The sequence below is a fragment of the Cervus elaphus genome, chromosome 20 (genome assembly GCF_910594005.1).
Source record: "Cervus elaphus chromosome 20, mCerEla1.1, whole genome shotgun sequence".
NCBI lineage: Eukaryota > Metazoa > Chordata > Mammalia > Artiodactyla > Cervidae > Cervus > Cervus elaphus.
In genome coordinates this window covers 132,245,979-132,260,169 of record NC_057834.1, presented here as the reverse complement: position 1 = coordinate 132,260,169, position 14,191 = coordinate 132,245,979, and the positions used below count along the sequence as shown (strand labels likewise).

The 14,191-nt window shown below is 49.5% G+C and overlaps 1 protein-coding gene across 2 annotated transcripts in view; it reads right to left on the bottom strand.

Moving 5' to 3' along the window:
• Window positions 1-4,398: 4,398 nt before the first annotated feature.
• The window catches only part of CSMD2 (CUB and Sushi multiple domains 2), a 684,323-nt gene continuing 674,530 nt past the window's right edge, over window positions 4,399-14,191 (bottom strand). The window contains exons 63-70 of one of the 2 annotated variants that reach the window (XM_043878199.1): window positions 13,614-13,725; window positions 12,866-13,045; window positions 11,895-11,960; window positions 10,445-10,606; window positions 8,534-8,646; window positions 6,331-6,418; window positions 4,816-4,954; window positions 4,399-4,670 (exon numbers count right to left, since the gene is read on the bottom strand). In XM_043878199.1, coding sequence (XP_043734134.1) covers window positions 4,511-4,670; window positions 4,816-4,954; window positions 6,331-6,418; window positions 8,534-8,646; window positions 10,445-10,606; window positions 11,895-11,960; window positions 12,866-13,045; window positions 13,614-13,725 — 1,020 coding nt within the window. In that variant the 3' untranslated portion in view covers window positions 4,399-4,510. The remainder of the gene's footprint in view (window positions 4,671-4,815; window positions 4,955-6,330; window positions 6,419-8,533; window positions 8,647-10,444; window positions 10,607-11,894; window positions 11,961-12,865; window positions 13,046-13,613; window positions 13,726-14,191) is intronic. The other variant, XM_043878200.1, reaches the window with a different exon arrangement.

Below are 14,191 nucleotides of genomic sequence, written 5' to 3'. Positions count from 1 at the left end.
GTGGGCGTCCTCTCCAGGGTGTCAGGGGCGGATGGCGGCAGAGCAAGGGCCCAAGTCCCAGTGGTGGCAGACACGGGCGGAGAGACAGACGAAGATGGGCACTGGGCACTGTGCCAGGGGAGCTTACTTCCTGTCCCCTGGAGAACTGGGTGCAAACACGTGGCACCAGAGTTTGCGAAACAAGAGGGGCAGTGGGTAGGGGATGGGAACAGAAAAAAAGGTGGGAGGAGAGAGGCAAAGCAGAGAAGGAATAAAGGGGAAAGAAGGAAAACAATTAGTTGCCTTGATCTTTACCTTTGATTTTTAATCTTCTTGAGCTGAGGGTGGGGATATAGGTAGGAAATGTACACAGAAGAATATGTATCTTCCTAATGTCACATTTTCCCCAGGCAGGGCCGACTTACCTGTCAGCCACAGGATCCCCCATGCCTATGGAGCTACTATTCTTTCAGGGGCCCAGGAAAATGTTTCTAGCTTCCTTTGAAATCAGAAGGAAAAAAGTGCATATAATAATAATGGTCATGTAGTGATAAATTTATGGGCTTCCCTGGTGATTCAGATGGTAAAGTGTCTGCCTGCAATGCGGGAGACCTGGGTTTGATCCCTGGGTTGGGAAGATCCCCTGGAGAAGGGAATGGCAATCCACTCCAGTACTCTTGCCTGGAAAATTCCATCAATGGAAGAGCCTGGTAGGCTACAGTCCATGGCACTGCAAAGAGTCGGACATGACTGAGCAACTTCATTCACTCAATAATAAATACAGCCTGGATTGTATTCATCTTTATAATAGTAAAGTATCATTTTTCATATATTTTTTTAAACAGAAGAAGGGGTCCGTGGAGGTCATAGCATGGCCCTGCCCTCTCACTCTTACTCGCTGAATCTACATAGCTCCATGACCTCCCCGTGTGGGGTTTATTTAATTGCAGCTGTGCTTGTTGGGCATCATTTGAATTTACCACTTCATCACTCAGGTGATGGGTATGTGTACCTGTGCCTGTTCAGGGTGGTTTTTGGTGTATCGCCTCCCTGAGCCAAGCAGCACCTTCTCTGCTAGAGTTCTAGGTAGGCCAGAAGTGAGTGGAGGGGTCTTGGGGGCAGCTGTGGCCTGAGGCCCTGGATGCCAGCAAGGGGCAGTGTGAGGGCTGCCTAGATGACCCAGAGGTGAAACCTCATGCACGCGGGCACCTGGGACCCAGCAGAGCCCCAGATGTGAAGCAGAAGGCGTGGGAAAGGGTGTGTACAGGTCACGGGGCATCCTTGTTCCTTTCTCTTTTTTTTCCCTAAGGCATCAACATTTTTTATTGGGACACTTGCATTTCTGTCTCACAGATTTTGTCAAGGGGTCAGAAATGAAACCCAGTATCATTTCTCTTTGTGCATGGTGAAATATATGTTACAGACATTTGGAATCTGGGCTTCCATGTAGTTTGTGACCTCAATGAAGTAAGCCAATAATCTTTTTAGTCCCCAGTGAAGAGGGGAACCATATAATTTATCACCTAAGCTAGGACACTTTCAAGAGCAGAAGGGGATGATATTAATTATAACACTGGAAAAATCAGCATAAACTGTACTGCCCAAATTGCAACAACCCTACCAGTGAACATAACCTTTCTTTTTTTTTTTTTCATTGTAAACACTTTTTTTTTTTTTATTGGCGTATAGTTGCTGGGATATTCTTGTTTCTTTTCTCTTCTGTTCAATAATACTGCAACTCAAAGTTCAGAGTCAACTACGGATCACCTGTGTCAACTTGCCGTGGGGACTTCCCATGGGGACTGCCATCTCCCTCTACAAGGATTAAATCACATGCTGCTGCAGCTGCTGATTTTCAACACTCCCGGAAAGGAGTTCGGGGTGGAGAGCAGAAGTGAGGCACTCTGTGCTCGAGGGAAGCTGGCAGGACAGGTCTTCAGACAGATATTTTCAGAAGTTGACGTTATGAGCCCAATTCTTGTATCTCGTCATATCTAGAAAAGCACTGAAATCCTTCATGGTGGCATTTGCTCCTTGTGACTAGCAAAAGCTTCATGAGACTAGTAGAAACATTGTGGAAAAAATGTGTGCTTGATGGCATATATTCCCCCTTCACCAAAATCACATATATACTGTCCTTCCCCCACCACTTCCCTGGAACAATTTCTCAGAAGTGTCTGAGGTGCTGTCTCCCAGGCTGCAGTCCTCATTTTGCCCCAAATAAAACCAACTCACAAGTCTCATGTTGTGCATTTTCTTTTAGTGACATCTGTAAGGCCTGATTTATGTCATCAGAGGGGACTTTGCTTTTTTCTTCTTTAGTTTATATTTGTATGACTGGGGAAAAGGCAGGAAAAAGTAAAGATGGAGCAGAAAGGTGAAAACTCAGGACTAATCTGGATGTTTTAAAATGATCTCACTGGAAGAATTTATCTTCCTTCTTTACATATGTGTTTTGGTGCAGAAAAACTCAATAAATTAATTATTTGTATTAATAGCTGCCTTTATATAGTCTGAGGATTCCCTGGTAGCTCAGCTGGTAAAGAATCCACCTGCAATGTGGGAGACCTGGGTTCAGTCCCTGGGTAGGGAAGATCCCCTGGAGAAGGGAACAGCTACCTTCTCCAGTATTCTGGCCAGAAGAATTCCATGGACTGTATAGTCCATGAGTTTGCAAAGAGTCGGACGTGACTGAACGACTTTCACTTCAGTTATATAGTCTGAAAATAATTTTTATTTCTTTATGTATAAGTTATCTGAATACCTACACTTTTAAGCTTAGGCTTAAGCAACAGAAATGATCTAGAGGGAAAAAGTGGACCCAGAGAGGGGCGGGGAGGATCTAGGGCAGCTGGCAGAGAGCTTAACGCAGGGAGGTTTGAGGGCGGCAGCCCTGACTGCGTGTGTGGGCTGGGACTCTGGCTGAAGTGGTGAAAATCCTCAGGGAGTTGGTGTGAGGACAAAAGGAAGCGACACACGTCAGGGACGAGGCAGTCAGGGCTGGGTGGAGACATTACAATCCCTCTCACTAGTCTAGCTCCCCTGGCATTTCCCAGTCCTGCCATTCCTGTCAGCCTACACGTTTCACCCTTGCTCACAGCGCCTGCCCCCTCCAGGGTTGGCCCATCACATACGCTGACACAGACGGGGGCCTGGAAGGGAGAGCTGTCCCCGGCCTAGGGTCTGGTTGATGACCCCTGTACCCTGTTGGAACCCCACCTCTCTGGAGCACTGGGACGCTCCTCTCCAGAGCTGGGTGTGCTAAGGCAGGGGAGGCACCTGAGAGAGGGCCCTGCCTCCCCCAGAAAGCAATGTCTGCAGAAGACAACACAGTACACCTTGTGGGGGCCCTTCCTGCAGGTTCTCAGCCCCCAGAGGAAGGGATATCAGTGAGAAGGGACACAGCGGGGAAAGAGGACACCTTCCAGATTCATCAGCTCCTCCTGGTCAGGCGTCTGTGTGTGTGTGTGCGTGTGCGTGTGAAAAAGTGTCCAGTGGACCCTTGGAAGCATCCATGTGTGTGCCTTCCCCTCTGCCTGTGTAATGGGGGGCCCTTCTGTCTTGCTTAATGCCAGGTATGGTGTCGATCTGTCTATGATGTTCTGCTGCTGCTGCTGCTAAGTCGCTTCAGTCGTGTCCGACTCTGTGCGACCCCACAGACGGCAGCCCACCAGTTGATGTTCTAGGTGATGGTTAATTGTATATGCCAATCTGCCTAGGCTCTGGTGTCCAGCTGATTGGTCAAACACCAGTCTAGCTGTTTCAGTGAAGGAATTTTTTTAGATATGATTAACATTTAAATCAGTAGACTTGGAATAAAACAGATTACCCTCCATAATCTAGGTGGGCCTCACTAATTAGATGAAGGCCTTAAGAGAAAGGACTGAAGTCTCCTTTGAGAAGAAAGAATTCTGCCTCCAGACTGCCTTTCTCAAGATTACAACCTCAACCCCTGATGCAATTTCCAGCCTGCAGACCTTCCACATGAACTTGAGACTTGCTGGCCCCACAATCCTGTAAGTCAATTCCTGAAAATAAATTTCTCCTTCTTTCTCTGTATCTACGTATACAATACAAACACAATATGTGTGTGTATATATCTTGAGAGTTTACATATATATGTGGACATACATATGCATATATTATGTATACATATGTATCTCTCTCTCTCTCTCTGGAGAGTTCTGTCTAATAAGCCTACTTGGATATTTTGCTGAGCCCAGTGGCTAAGAGCACAGTCTTGGGGCCCCCTGCCTGGGATTGGATTCTGATCCTGCCATCCTACTTCTTGCTAGCTATGTGATCTTGGCCAAGTTAATTCCTTTTTCTGTGCCTGGGTTCTCCCATCTGTAAAGGGGGTGACGAGGGTCCCTGTCCAGGCGTAGGGAGGTGCCAGCCTCGGTGGCTGGCACAGGGCAGTAGCGGGCACTCCCTCCCCCTCGCGCTGGGCTCGTCACCAGGCCTGCGGGTCTCACCGGCTGCCGGAGGCGGGGCTCTCGGTGGCGGCGGCGATGGCAGCCAGGCCTGGGGGCTATACCGCTGTACACACCGTGCTGACTGTGAACTCCGCCTCGGTGGCCATGATGTCTGTGGGCTGGATGTTGCGGTCGTACATCGGGTTCTCAAACGTGGCCCGAACGTTCGTGTTCTCGTGGCCCGCGTAGCCATTGAACGGAACTTTGGGTCTTCTCCTGGGAGTGAGATAGAGCATGAACAAGCTGTCAAGAGACACTCAGGGCTGTAAGCGGGAGAGGGAGGCTCTGCGGTCGGGGGGCGGTCAGGGTCAGGGACGGGGAGGGGCGCTTGCTGTGGGACCCTGTTGTCCCTGCCCCATACCTGTGCTTGTAGAGATAAAGCACGAAGCCGGCAATGATGAGGGCGATGAAAGGCACCAGGATGGCGGCTGCCACTGAGCTGCTGTTGGAAGCAAAGTGGCGGCCGATGGACTCCGGGTCCGACTCCAGCAGCCTGAGGTCTGCAAAGTCCCAGAGCAGAGACCTCAGGTCACAGACACAGTGGCCACTGCTGCGAAGCGGGGTGCGGCTCGGGGTGCTGCCCAGGGCCCACCCGGCAGCTTTCCCCCCAAACTGGGCCATCCCCTGGGGAAGGGTGGTCAGTCCACACATGCTGGTCAGGCCTGGGGAAGCCAGTCTGCTGGAGAATCTGAAACTGTGCCCCAGAGCCTTAAAAAAGCGCAGCCCCTGGATGTTTCCAAGCTTCTTTTGGCATAGAAGCCTTTTATCACGTGAAACCTTCCGAGGAAGCCAAAATATAAGGCAGACGAAGGTGGACCCACTCTGGAGGGTGGGAGAGGCGGGAGGGAGTGCTCAGGGCCTCCCCTCCTCCCCGCTCCCTCCCTCTGACTGGGAGGGCTCAGAAGACCACTGTGAGAGTGCCCCACCAAAATGAGGGGCTGAGGCGCCCTCTGAGAGGGGACGGGTCTGTCCCGGGAGACTGGGCATCGGTGGTGAAGTCAGAACGAGAACTCGGTCTCCTGGGTCTCTCCAGCGTGTAAGGGGCCTGGGGGACTACCCTCAAGTCTTCACAGGGCTGCTGTATAGAAGGGTGAGAGCTTTCACTCCTGCAGCTAAGAGGGCAGAGCTGAGAACAACTCCAGGGGAGGAGCGGGGTGGAGTGGAAACCACAGGGAAGCAGGTTTCCACTGAAGACCAGGAGGAGCTCTCTGAAGATCAGAGCTGAAAACACACTGCACCGCCTTGGCAGATGGGGGTCCCAGGTGACTGGAGTGTCAGCATCCTGGGGGATAGAGAGCTGACCCTCAAGCACTGGGGGCTGTCTCCTGTCTCCCCCCTGCACTGCTTCCCAGAAGCCAGGACCCCCTCCCCATTAGAGGCTCTGGGTGCAGGCTAATCTCTGGGGGTGAGGATGCTTGACATTGATGGCGTCTGGTGCAGGGTAAAGATGCCGGAGAGGAAGTAGGGGAGGATGCCTCCTTGACACTCAATATTCTCATCTGTAAAACGAGGACAGGGAAACCACCCTTCCAGGGCTGAGATGCCCCTGTGAGCCCCACGTGGTCATAATGCTCGGGGAGGGCTCAGCAATGCTTCAGGGCTGGCCAGGTAGTGTTGAGGGGACACATCTGAGACCCAGTGTCCCTGAAGCTGGGGGCTCTCAACTCCAGGGCTGAGCAGGAAACGGTTTGACCATGGTTGCCTGTATCATGTACCATGACTGTTACCGAGGAGATAGGTCACAGCTTTGATCAAAATCTTAAAGATATCCCTGACCCTAGAAGGCTAAGAACCCCACCCCCCTGCCGTCCATGCCAACACGCGCATTTCCCCACCACCCGCTTGAGCTCACACTCCACTGACGGATGCTAGTTACCAAGTCTTTGAAAGCCGAACTGCCCGAAGCCTTGGCCCTTGACAGAGCCTTGGTAGACGAAGGTGCCTCCAGAGGACTCCGAGGAGACCTGTGAGGGTGGGCGCAGAGAGGGTAATCCAGTTTATTAACACACATATGCACATTTGTGTGGCTCCTCACATTCCACCTATACAAACCCTGGAGGTGTGCCGGAAGGAGCCAGGGGTCCTGCCAGCCAGGCCAGAGGTATGCCCACAGGTACCCACTGCCAAACACGTTGGCTGGCATCACCCGCCCCTTGTCACCCCCGCGGACATCGGTTCTTTGCCCACACCCGGGTGAGGGAGAGGCACTGGGGAGGGGGCAGGGCTCCAACTGCTTGTAGGAGGGAGGGAGATATTTTTACTTCTACTGGTCCAGTTGCTGAATCTGTCGGTGCCTCAGTTTCTCATTTTAAAAAGGGAACAATAACAGTACCTATGTCATAGGGTTGCTGCGAGATTTATATGAGTCAATATAGATAAAATGTTTAGAATACTTAATAGGCTCTGGATATGTGTTAACTATTTTATTATGCAAAAAAAAAAAAAAAAAGAGTTTTAGAACACTGTGGAACAAACCAAACCCTGATGAAAACTTACTTAGCAGACTGAATATACTTTGGGGAGTTCATCCTTATTTCAATAAGCTATTAATTTTGGAGGTGGGTAGCTGGGGACATAACTGCTTCTGGCTCCCTCTGCACTTGCTTCTGTGAGGCTTGTGTCCCAGACACAGACATGCAAACTCTGAGGATTCTTGTACTACTGGGGTCCCTTCTGACTCCCATTCCATCCCCAGGTGCAGCCCTCTGTCCACTGCGCTCCAGGCTGACCTCCCCTCCCGTCCCCCCCAGATACAGCCTGGGTGACACAGAAGTGGGTCCATGGTTGGCTGTCATCCCAGGCAGCTGCTCTGGCTGTTCCTGGCCCTCCAGAGCACCCCTGACACCCGGTCCCTGGCCTCCACTCCAGCTCCCAAGTTTGACCCTTGTTCTCTCGCCTCTGGCTGCCCTCCTCCCAGTGTGGGGGAGTCTGTTGTCTTGGCACGGCAGCTGGACCTCTACTATTGAAGCCAGCCAGGACCAGGATACCCAAGGGGATCCATAGAATACTCTCAAGAATCCCCAGGAGCTAACCCCACGTGCCAGCTCCTGGAGAAGCCACTCGCTTCTCCCTTAGTGTTTATCAGCAAAGTCACTCGACCCTCAGCCCTCTACCCCCACGGCCTTGGCCGTGAGGACGCCCCCTGACTCAGCTCTCTGTTTCTCCGGCCTCATGACCTCTTCCTCCTTCCCGCCCCTCCACTTCTAGCTTCAGTGATCCAAGACAGGGAAGCTGACGGAGTGACGGGTGACTGCTCCACACCCCTGCCTGTGAAATTGAAAGGTCTGGGCAGAGAAGTATCCCTGCAGACCTGGATTCCACCTGAAGAAGGCCCGTGCATGGAACAAGTCTTTCCCACAAGGGAATTCGAGGAGTTGTCTCCTTTTCCCAGGTCCTGGTGACTCAAGCTGTGCTGAATCACCCTCAAATGTGCCAAGATCCTTAAGTGTGCAAAGATGCTCAGTGTGTGCCTGGGACTCATCACGTTCTCCCAGCTCCCACAACCACCTCGTGACCTTCAACCTGCTTGAATTTACTCTTGGGCTGCCAACCTCCCATTTCTTCTGTTCTTTTCCTCTTTCATCTTTGGCCACTTTTTAAAAAAAACACTTCTTATTCTGTGTTGGGGTGTAGCCGATTGACAATGTTATGATGGTTTCAGGTGGACAGCAAAGGGACTCAGCCACACATACACATGTATCCATTTCCGCAAACTTCCCTCCCATCCAGGCTGCCACATAACATTGAACAGAGTTCTCTCTGATGTACAGTAGTTCCTCGTGGGTTATAATTCCGTGTTTTCTGCTTACACTTAGGAATCTACTGTATCTCGCTCGGATACACACCTCTAGACTCAGCCTCCTGGCCCTTTTTATCTTTTTCCTGTGTTCACTTCACTAGCAGACTGGGACTCCCTTGGTTCCAGTCCTGGCCCCATAGAAGCCCTCCTCCCAAGTTTCCATGTTGATCCTAAGTTTCCACCCACTTCATCCCCCTCCTTCCAGCCAGTGACACGGGAATCAGTTACAGGGCAAGGACACAGTGAGGTCAAGGCCTGAGTGAGGTTCTGTTGAACTTACATGCCCGTCTAAAGCCCAGTGATCATCTTTGAACTTATTCACAAAGATCTCCACAGGCCCTGTAATCTGGTAAACTTGAAGGAGGAGATGGAAATCTTCTTTCTTGTAAATTCCTGGGAAAAGAAAGTTCAGAGGGTACGCTTGAAAGATCCGGTAAATTTTCAAAACCCAAGTCTGTGGGTATGTGGGTGTGAGTGTCTGAGTAGGATTTTTTTTTTTAGTTAATTTATTTATTTTTGGCTGTGTTGGGTTTTTGCTGCTTCCTTTCCTCTAGTTGCTGTGAGTGGGGGCCACTCTCTAGCTGCTGTGCATGGGCTTCTCATTGCAGTGGCTTCTCTTGTGGCAGAGCATGGACTCTAGGTGCACAGGCTTCAGCAGCTGTGGTGCCCAGGCTCCAGAGCACAGGCTTAATAGTTGTGGCACATGGGCTTAATTGCTCTGTGGCATTTGAGATCTTCCTGGAGCAGGGATCAAACCTGTGCTCCTGTATTGGCAGGTGGATTCCTTACCACTGAGCCACCAGGCAAGCCTCTGAGAAGGATTTCATGTGTAGATATTGCTATAAACATCCCATGTATAACTGGAGTAAGGTAAGCGTAGTGTGGCCCGTGACTTTGTGTAGGCTGAAATGTGAGGATATGCAAGAATGTGCATATGTGTGCTAATAAACAAGTGGATTACTGGTCTGTGGTTGTGTTCCTGTTTAGACATGCATGCTTGAGAATAAAGGGAATAGGATTTTGTATATGTCAAGGGTCAGTTAATACATGGTGTGCTTACAATGCAGTGGGTGCAGGGAATACATGAGGGCATGTGTGCCAGAGTGTGTGGATATGTTTAGGACTATGTTTTAGAGCACCTGAGTGAATATGAACTTTAGTTGTATTTGTGTGTGCACGCATGAATGAGTGGTTGTGACTGCATGAGGGGTTGTGTATTCACATGTACTCAGGCATCCATTGATCTACCTATCTATTCAATAAACATTTGCTTTCCAAGATATCTAGTTTTTCTGACTATATAAAATTTGAAAATTGGGGAAATTTTGGCAAATGCAGTGATGCATGAAGAAAGAAAATTCATTCCTGGTCTCATTTCTGAGAAATAACCACTGTTAACACTTTGGTGTAATTACTTTCAATTTTCTTTCTTATGAATATATATTTTTTTCCCTTTAAAAACTGGAGTTACATTTTAAATGCATTGTAGTGGGTGTACTTTCTCCCAAATTGGCATAGTATTTTATCCAGCAGACATACTATAATTAATATATCCATTTCTTTTGAGACAATTTTCTATTCCCAGGTTTTATGTTATACAATTAGCCCATTCTTTTTTTCACAAATGTTTGATTCCCTCTATAACTATTTCTTATGATGAAAATTCTTAGAAGTGTAATTGATGGGTCCAGTCATTTTCATGGCTCTTGATACAAATTGCCAAGTTATTTTGTTCAACAATACTATTTCATACTTTGACCAGTACTACCTTCACTGGACTAGCACCAAAATTTATGGCTTAAAAAAGTGGAATAAGTGGAAAGTGACATTTTCCACTTCTTTTGATTATTGCTAAAAATATTTTTCCATTTGTTTATTAACTGTACTTTGGCTTCTGGGAGTTATCTGCCTTTATTTTTGGTTCAGTTTTTAGGGAGGGTATTTGTCTCTTTATTTGTAAGAGGTTTTTTTTTTTTTTTTTGTACTTTCAATTTACTAATGTTTGTCATCTGACCATTTCCCTGTAGTCTGCGGTGCTTTTACCGTGTAAACAAAGATGAACAGACATTTCCTCTTCCCCTGCCTACAGACCAATCTGAACCTTGCAGGACAGCACAGGAAGTGACCTTAGAGCGTGTGCCCATCACCCTCACCACCTGGCAGGCTTTCCTGCAGGTGGCTTGCACCTTACCAGCCAAGTGCAGCTCCACGCCGCTGTGGTCGATCATGGTGGCGTTGACCTTGCTGTTGATGACCTGGAAACCAGTCACCCTGAGCATGGCTGGCTGCTTCTTCCCCTGGTACTCATAGGCCCCTTTCCATAGGGAATTCTTGGCGAAAACATCGCCAGGAACTAGAGGAGTTAAGAAACAGACGTGAGAGGGACTTTCACATGTGCTGGCAGAACTGAGGCCACCTGACGACTGACCCCAGTTCTCTCCCTGAGATTGTCTTCCCCAGCATCTAACATGCCGGCGGGTGGGTGGGGTGGGCTTGGAGTGCCTGATCTCCTCGTGAGGCTCTGTGTCTCAGAGCGGATGGGTGGAGGGAAAGAGAGGGAGAGAGAAAGTGGATGAAGAAAAAGGAAAAAGTCAAAGTGTGTGTGTGTGAGAGAGAGAGAGAGGAAGGGAGAGAGAGAAAGAGGGAGTGAATGAACTAGAAGAGAGAAGGAGAAGGAAGAAAAAAAGAGGGAAGGGGTTGAAAAGGTGGAGAAAGGGGAAAAGAGAGGAGAGAAAACCAATGTAGGTATTAAGCTGTAGATAAAAACATGGACAGAGGCAGGCAGGCAGATGCGGACTCTCACCTCGGCCTCTCCCTAGTCGGTTGTTTGACCATGTGTAAGAGCCTCCACTTCCTCACCTGTGCAGGCCACACCTGTAGTTCTGTAAATGGGGGCCATCCCACTTGCCTCATCAGGGGTTAAATGACTAAATATCACAAAAGCATAAAATGAATGACAGCTACTAAAACTGCTATGTATCCTTATAATAATTTTCTAAGGAGAGTATCATGACTCCTATTTTAATGAAAGGTCAACTGGAGCTCAAGAGGTGAAGGTTATTTGTCCAAGGACACAGCTGGTCAGTGACCAAAATGGAACTTGAGTTGAGCTTGATGCCAAATCTAATCTCTTTTTGTATAACACAGATGCTAATATGGTAAATAAAAGAATACAGTTCCAAAAAGGGTATGATAAGTCTAGAATAATTTTGCATTAGTCAGGCCACACCTGTAGTTCTGTACCCGTTCTGGGCATCACACTTGGAAAGACACAATATCTGTCTTAGAAACATAACCTTTGCAGCAAGCTCCCTCAGCAGGACCTGCGTCTCTATGACCACACACTGCCTGGACCTGTGCCAGAAGGGGTTGGGGTAATCTGTGGCTCCAGAGCTTGATGCTCTGGACATGTTTCTAGAAGGCTTTGGTCTTTCTTCTGTATGTGTTTTCTGTTTCTTGCAAGCTTACTTCCTCCTGAGGTCTGCCTGGGGTTGGGAGGTAGATGGGGAAATCTGTTGGGCTCTGTAGACTGTTTCCATGCCCTTCCACTGAGTACTCAGAAACTCATGTGCATGTTCCTGGGTAACTAGATGAAGGAAGCAACACCACTTTCTTGAGCCAAAGCTCTAGACTAGACATACCAGAAGCTTGGGTGAGTGGAGGCTCCCGGGCAGTGTTGATGGGTCTCCCACTGGGCCGGACCTCTGCTGGGGAAAGAGAAGGGGAGAAGACAGGCTCAGCCTCTAGTCTGTGCTCTATTAGAAAAATAAAGGCCATCTCACCAACACTAGGTCAATGGGTTCTTTGAAATCTTGCTTTGGACTTATCCTCTCAGACCAGGTGGTGGACTACTTTGATGATGCTATGGACCCCTCTCAGAATGATATAAAGAGTTAGGGGCTTCCCTGGTAGTCCACTCCATGCGTCCAATGTAGGAGACCTGGGTTTGATCCCTGGTCCGGGAACTAGATTCCACATGTTGCAACTAAGAGTTCAAATGAATGAAGAACAGGAGGAAGGAGGTCTGGGACTTCTTGGTAACCCTGAGGGATCAGTGAGTGGGTGCTGTTTTATCAAGGTTATGATATGCATATATGCATAATGCATTATTTCATTTTAGTGGAACACAGTTTTTCTCTGTCTGGTGATTAAGTATAACCCTTAAGTAAGTAAGTAAGTGTTAGTTGCCCAGTCGTGCCCGACTCTTTGCAACCCCATGGACTGCAGCCCCCCAGGCTCTTCTGTCCATGAGATTTTCCAGGCAAGGATACTGGAGCGGGTTGCCATTTCCTTCTTCCAGACCCAGGGATCGAACTCAGATCTTCTGCACTGCAGGCAGATTCTTTACTGACTGAGCCACAAGGGAAGCTATACCCAACACCTGGGGGAGTGTTCAAGCTCAGGTAGAAAGATAAAACTTGGGGTGGCTTCACTATGAGCTCTTTAGATTGCTCTGCTTTCATCTTCTAGACTCAACACCTCAGGAAATCAGAAGCAGGTTTTCCAGCCTCTGGAAATGACAGTTCTTTCTTTTCTTTGGCCCTCTCACTCAAGCTCAGCTGTCCCCTTTGGCCCCCCACTGTGGAGAGGTTCACCGACAGGGCACACGCACCCAGGCAGATGGGTGGTTTGCCCGTCCAGCTGCCATCTGTTTTGCAGGTACGGTGCTCGGAGCCGCCCTTGAGGGAGAAGCCTTCCTGGCAGGAATAGATGAGCGTGTAGCCCATGGAGGGCAGGTCCAGCGCCCCGACGTTGGCATGGCTTGGCGTCTCTGGCTGCTTGCAGTGGTGGGCTGGATGAGAGGGAAGACATTGCTGGGTAGGGGGAGATTGGGGTTTCCAGGAGGCCTCTCCCCCATGCTCCCATTTCTCGATTGAACAGCCCCATCCTTTCCCTTATGGGCCCCGCTCATGGCCAGCAACGCCTCCCCCACCCCCCGCCCCACCAGCCTTGATGTCTATGCAAGTGGTCAACATGGAGATCATGTGGATAATGACTCAGCTGACCCTGAGGGAACCTAGGCACTTTTCCTGAGGGAAAGGGAGTAATTACAGTCAAAAGCCTGAGATTTTCCATCCTGAGGGTAGGCCTTGTCATTGTGGTATCTGCAGCCATGGGAAAGTTCTTTCTTTTTCTTTGCTAAGGCAGAGGGATTGCCTTAGAATACCAGAAAGGCTTTTGTGCAGAAATATCTTCTGGGGGGGGGGAACGGGGCCCAAGGGGTAAGGACGACAAAGAGATCACTATGGTCCCAGTGAGAAGTTGTGAGCTCCCTGTCACTCTGAGCATTCAAGCACATCTTGGAGGCCCAGGTCGGGGAGGTTATGAGTTGCTGAGAGGAGTTATCTGGGAGCACTCACGGACACAGTCGGGCGGGGTTCCGCTCCAGGTCAGGTTGGGGAGGCACGTCCTGGAGGTGGAGCCCTGGAGCAGGTAACCTTTCTGACAACGGAAGAGCACGGTGCTTCCAACCTGTGGCCGGGATGGAGGTTCCCAGGATCACCTTCCATCCAGTGATGCTTCTCACCCATCCCTCGACTGCTTACTCTCCCACCACCCTACTGCTACCCACCCTTCTGCTTCTCTGCCCGATTACATCTTACTTATCCCTTGAGGCAGCTTACATTATGCCTCTTCCACAAGGCTTCCCCCAACTCCCTGGGCCAGGTCAACGCTCTTGTGGGATATATCTCAGTCTGCAACAGTGGATGGAGTACCTGACTCAGAATCAGAAGACCCTGGCTGTGAGCTCTGGTGTCCACATTTACTCATGGATGACTGGCTACACGAAACTCTCTACACCTCAGCCCCTCTGGTGCAGACTTGGGAATAGCCCCACCACAACTACAGTGGAATGTTGTGACGCTCAAATGTGGGGGTGGGTTTGGAAGCATTTTGTAACATGTGAAGAACTGTGGGATGTAGAATATTACTGTGC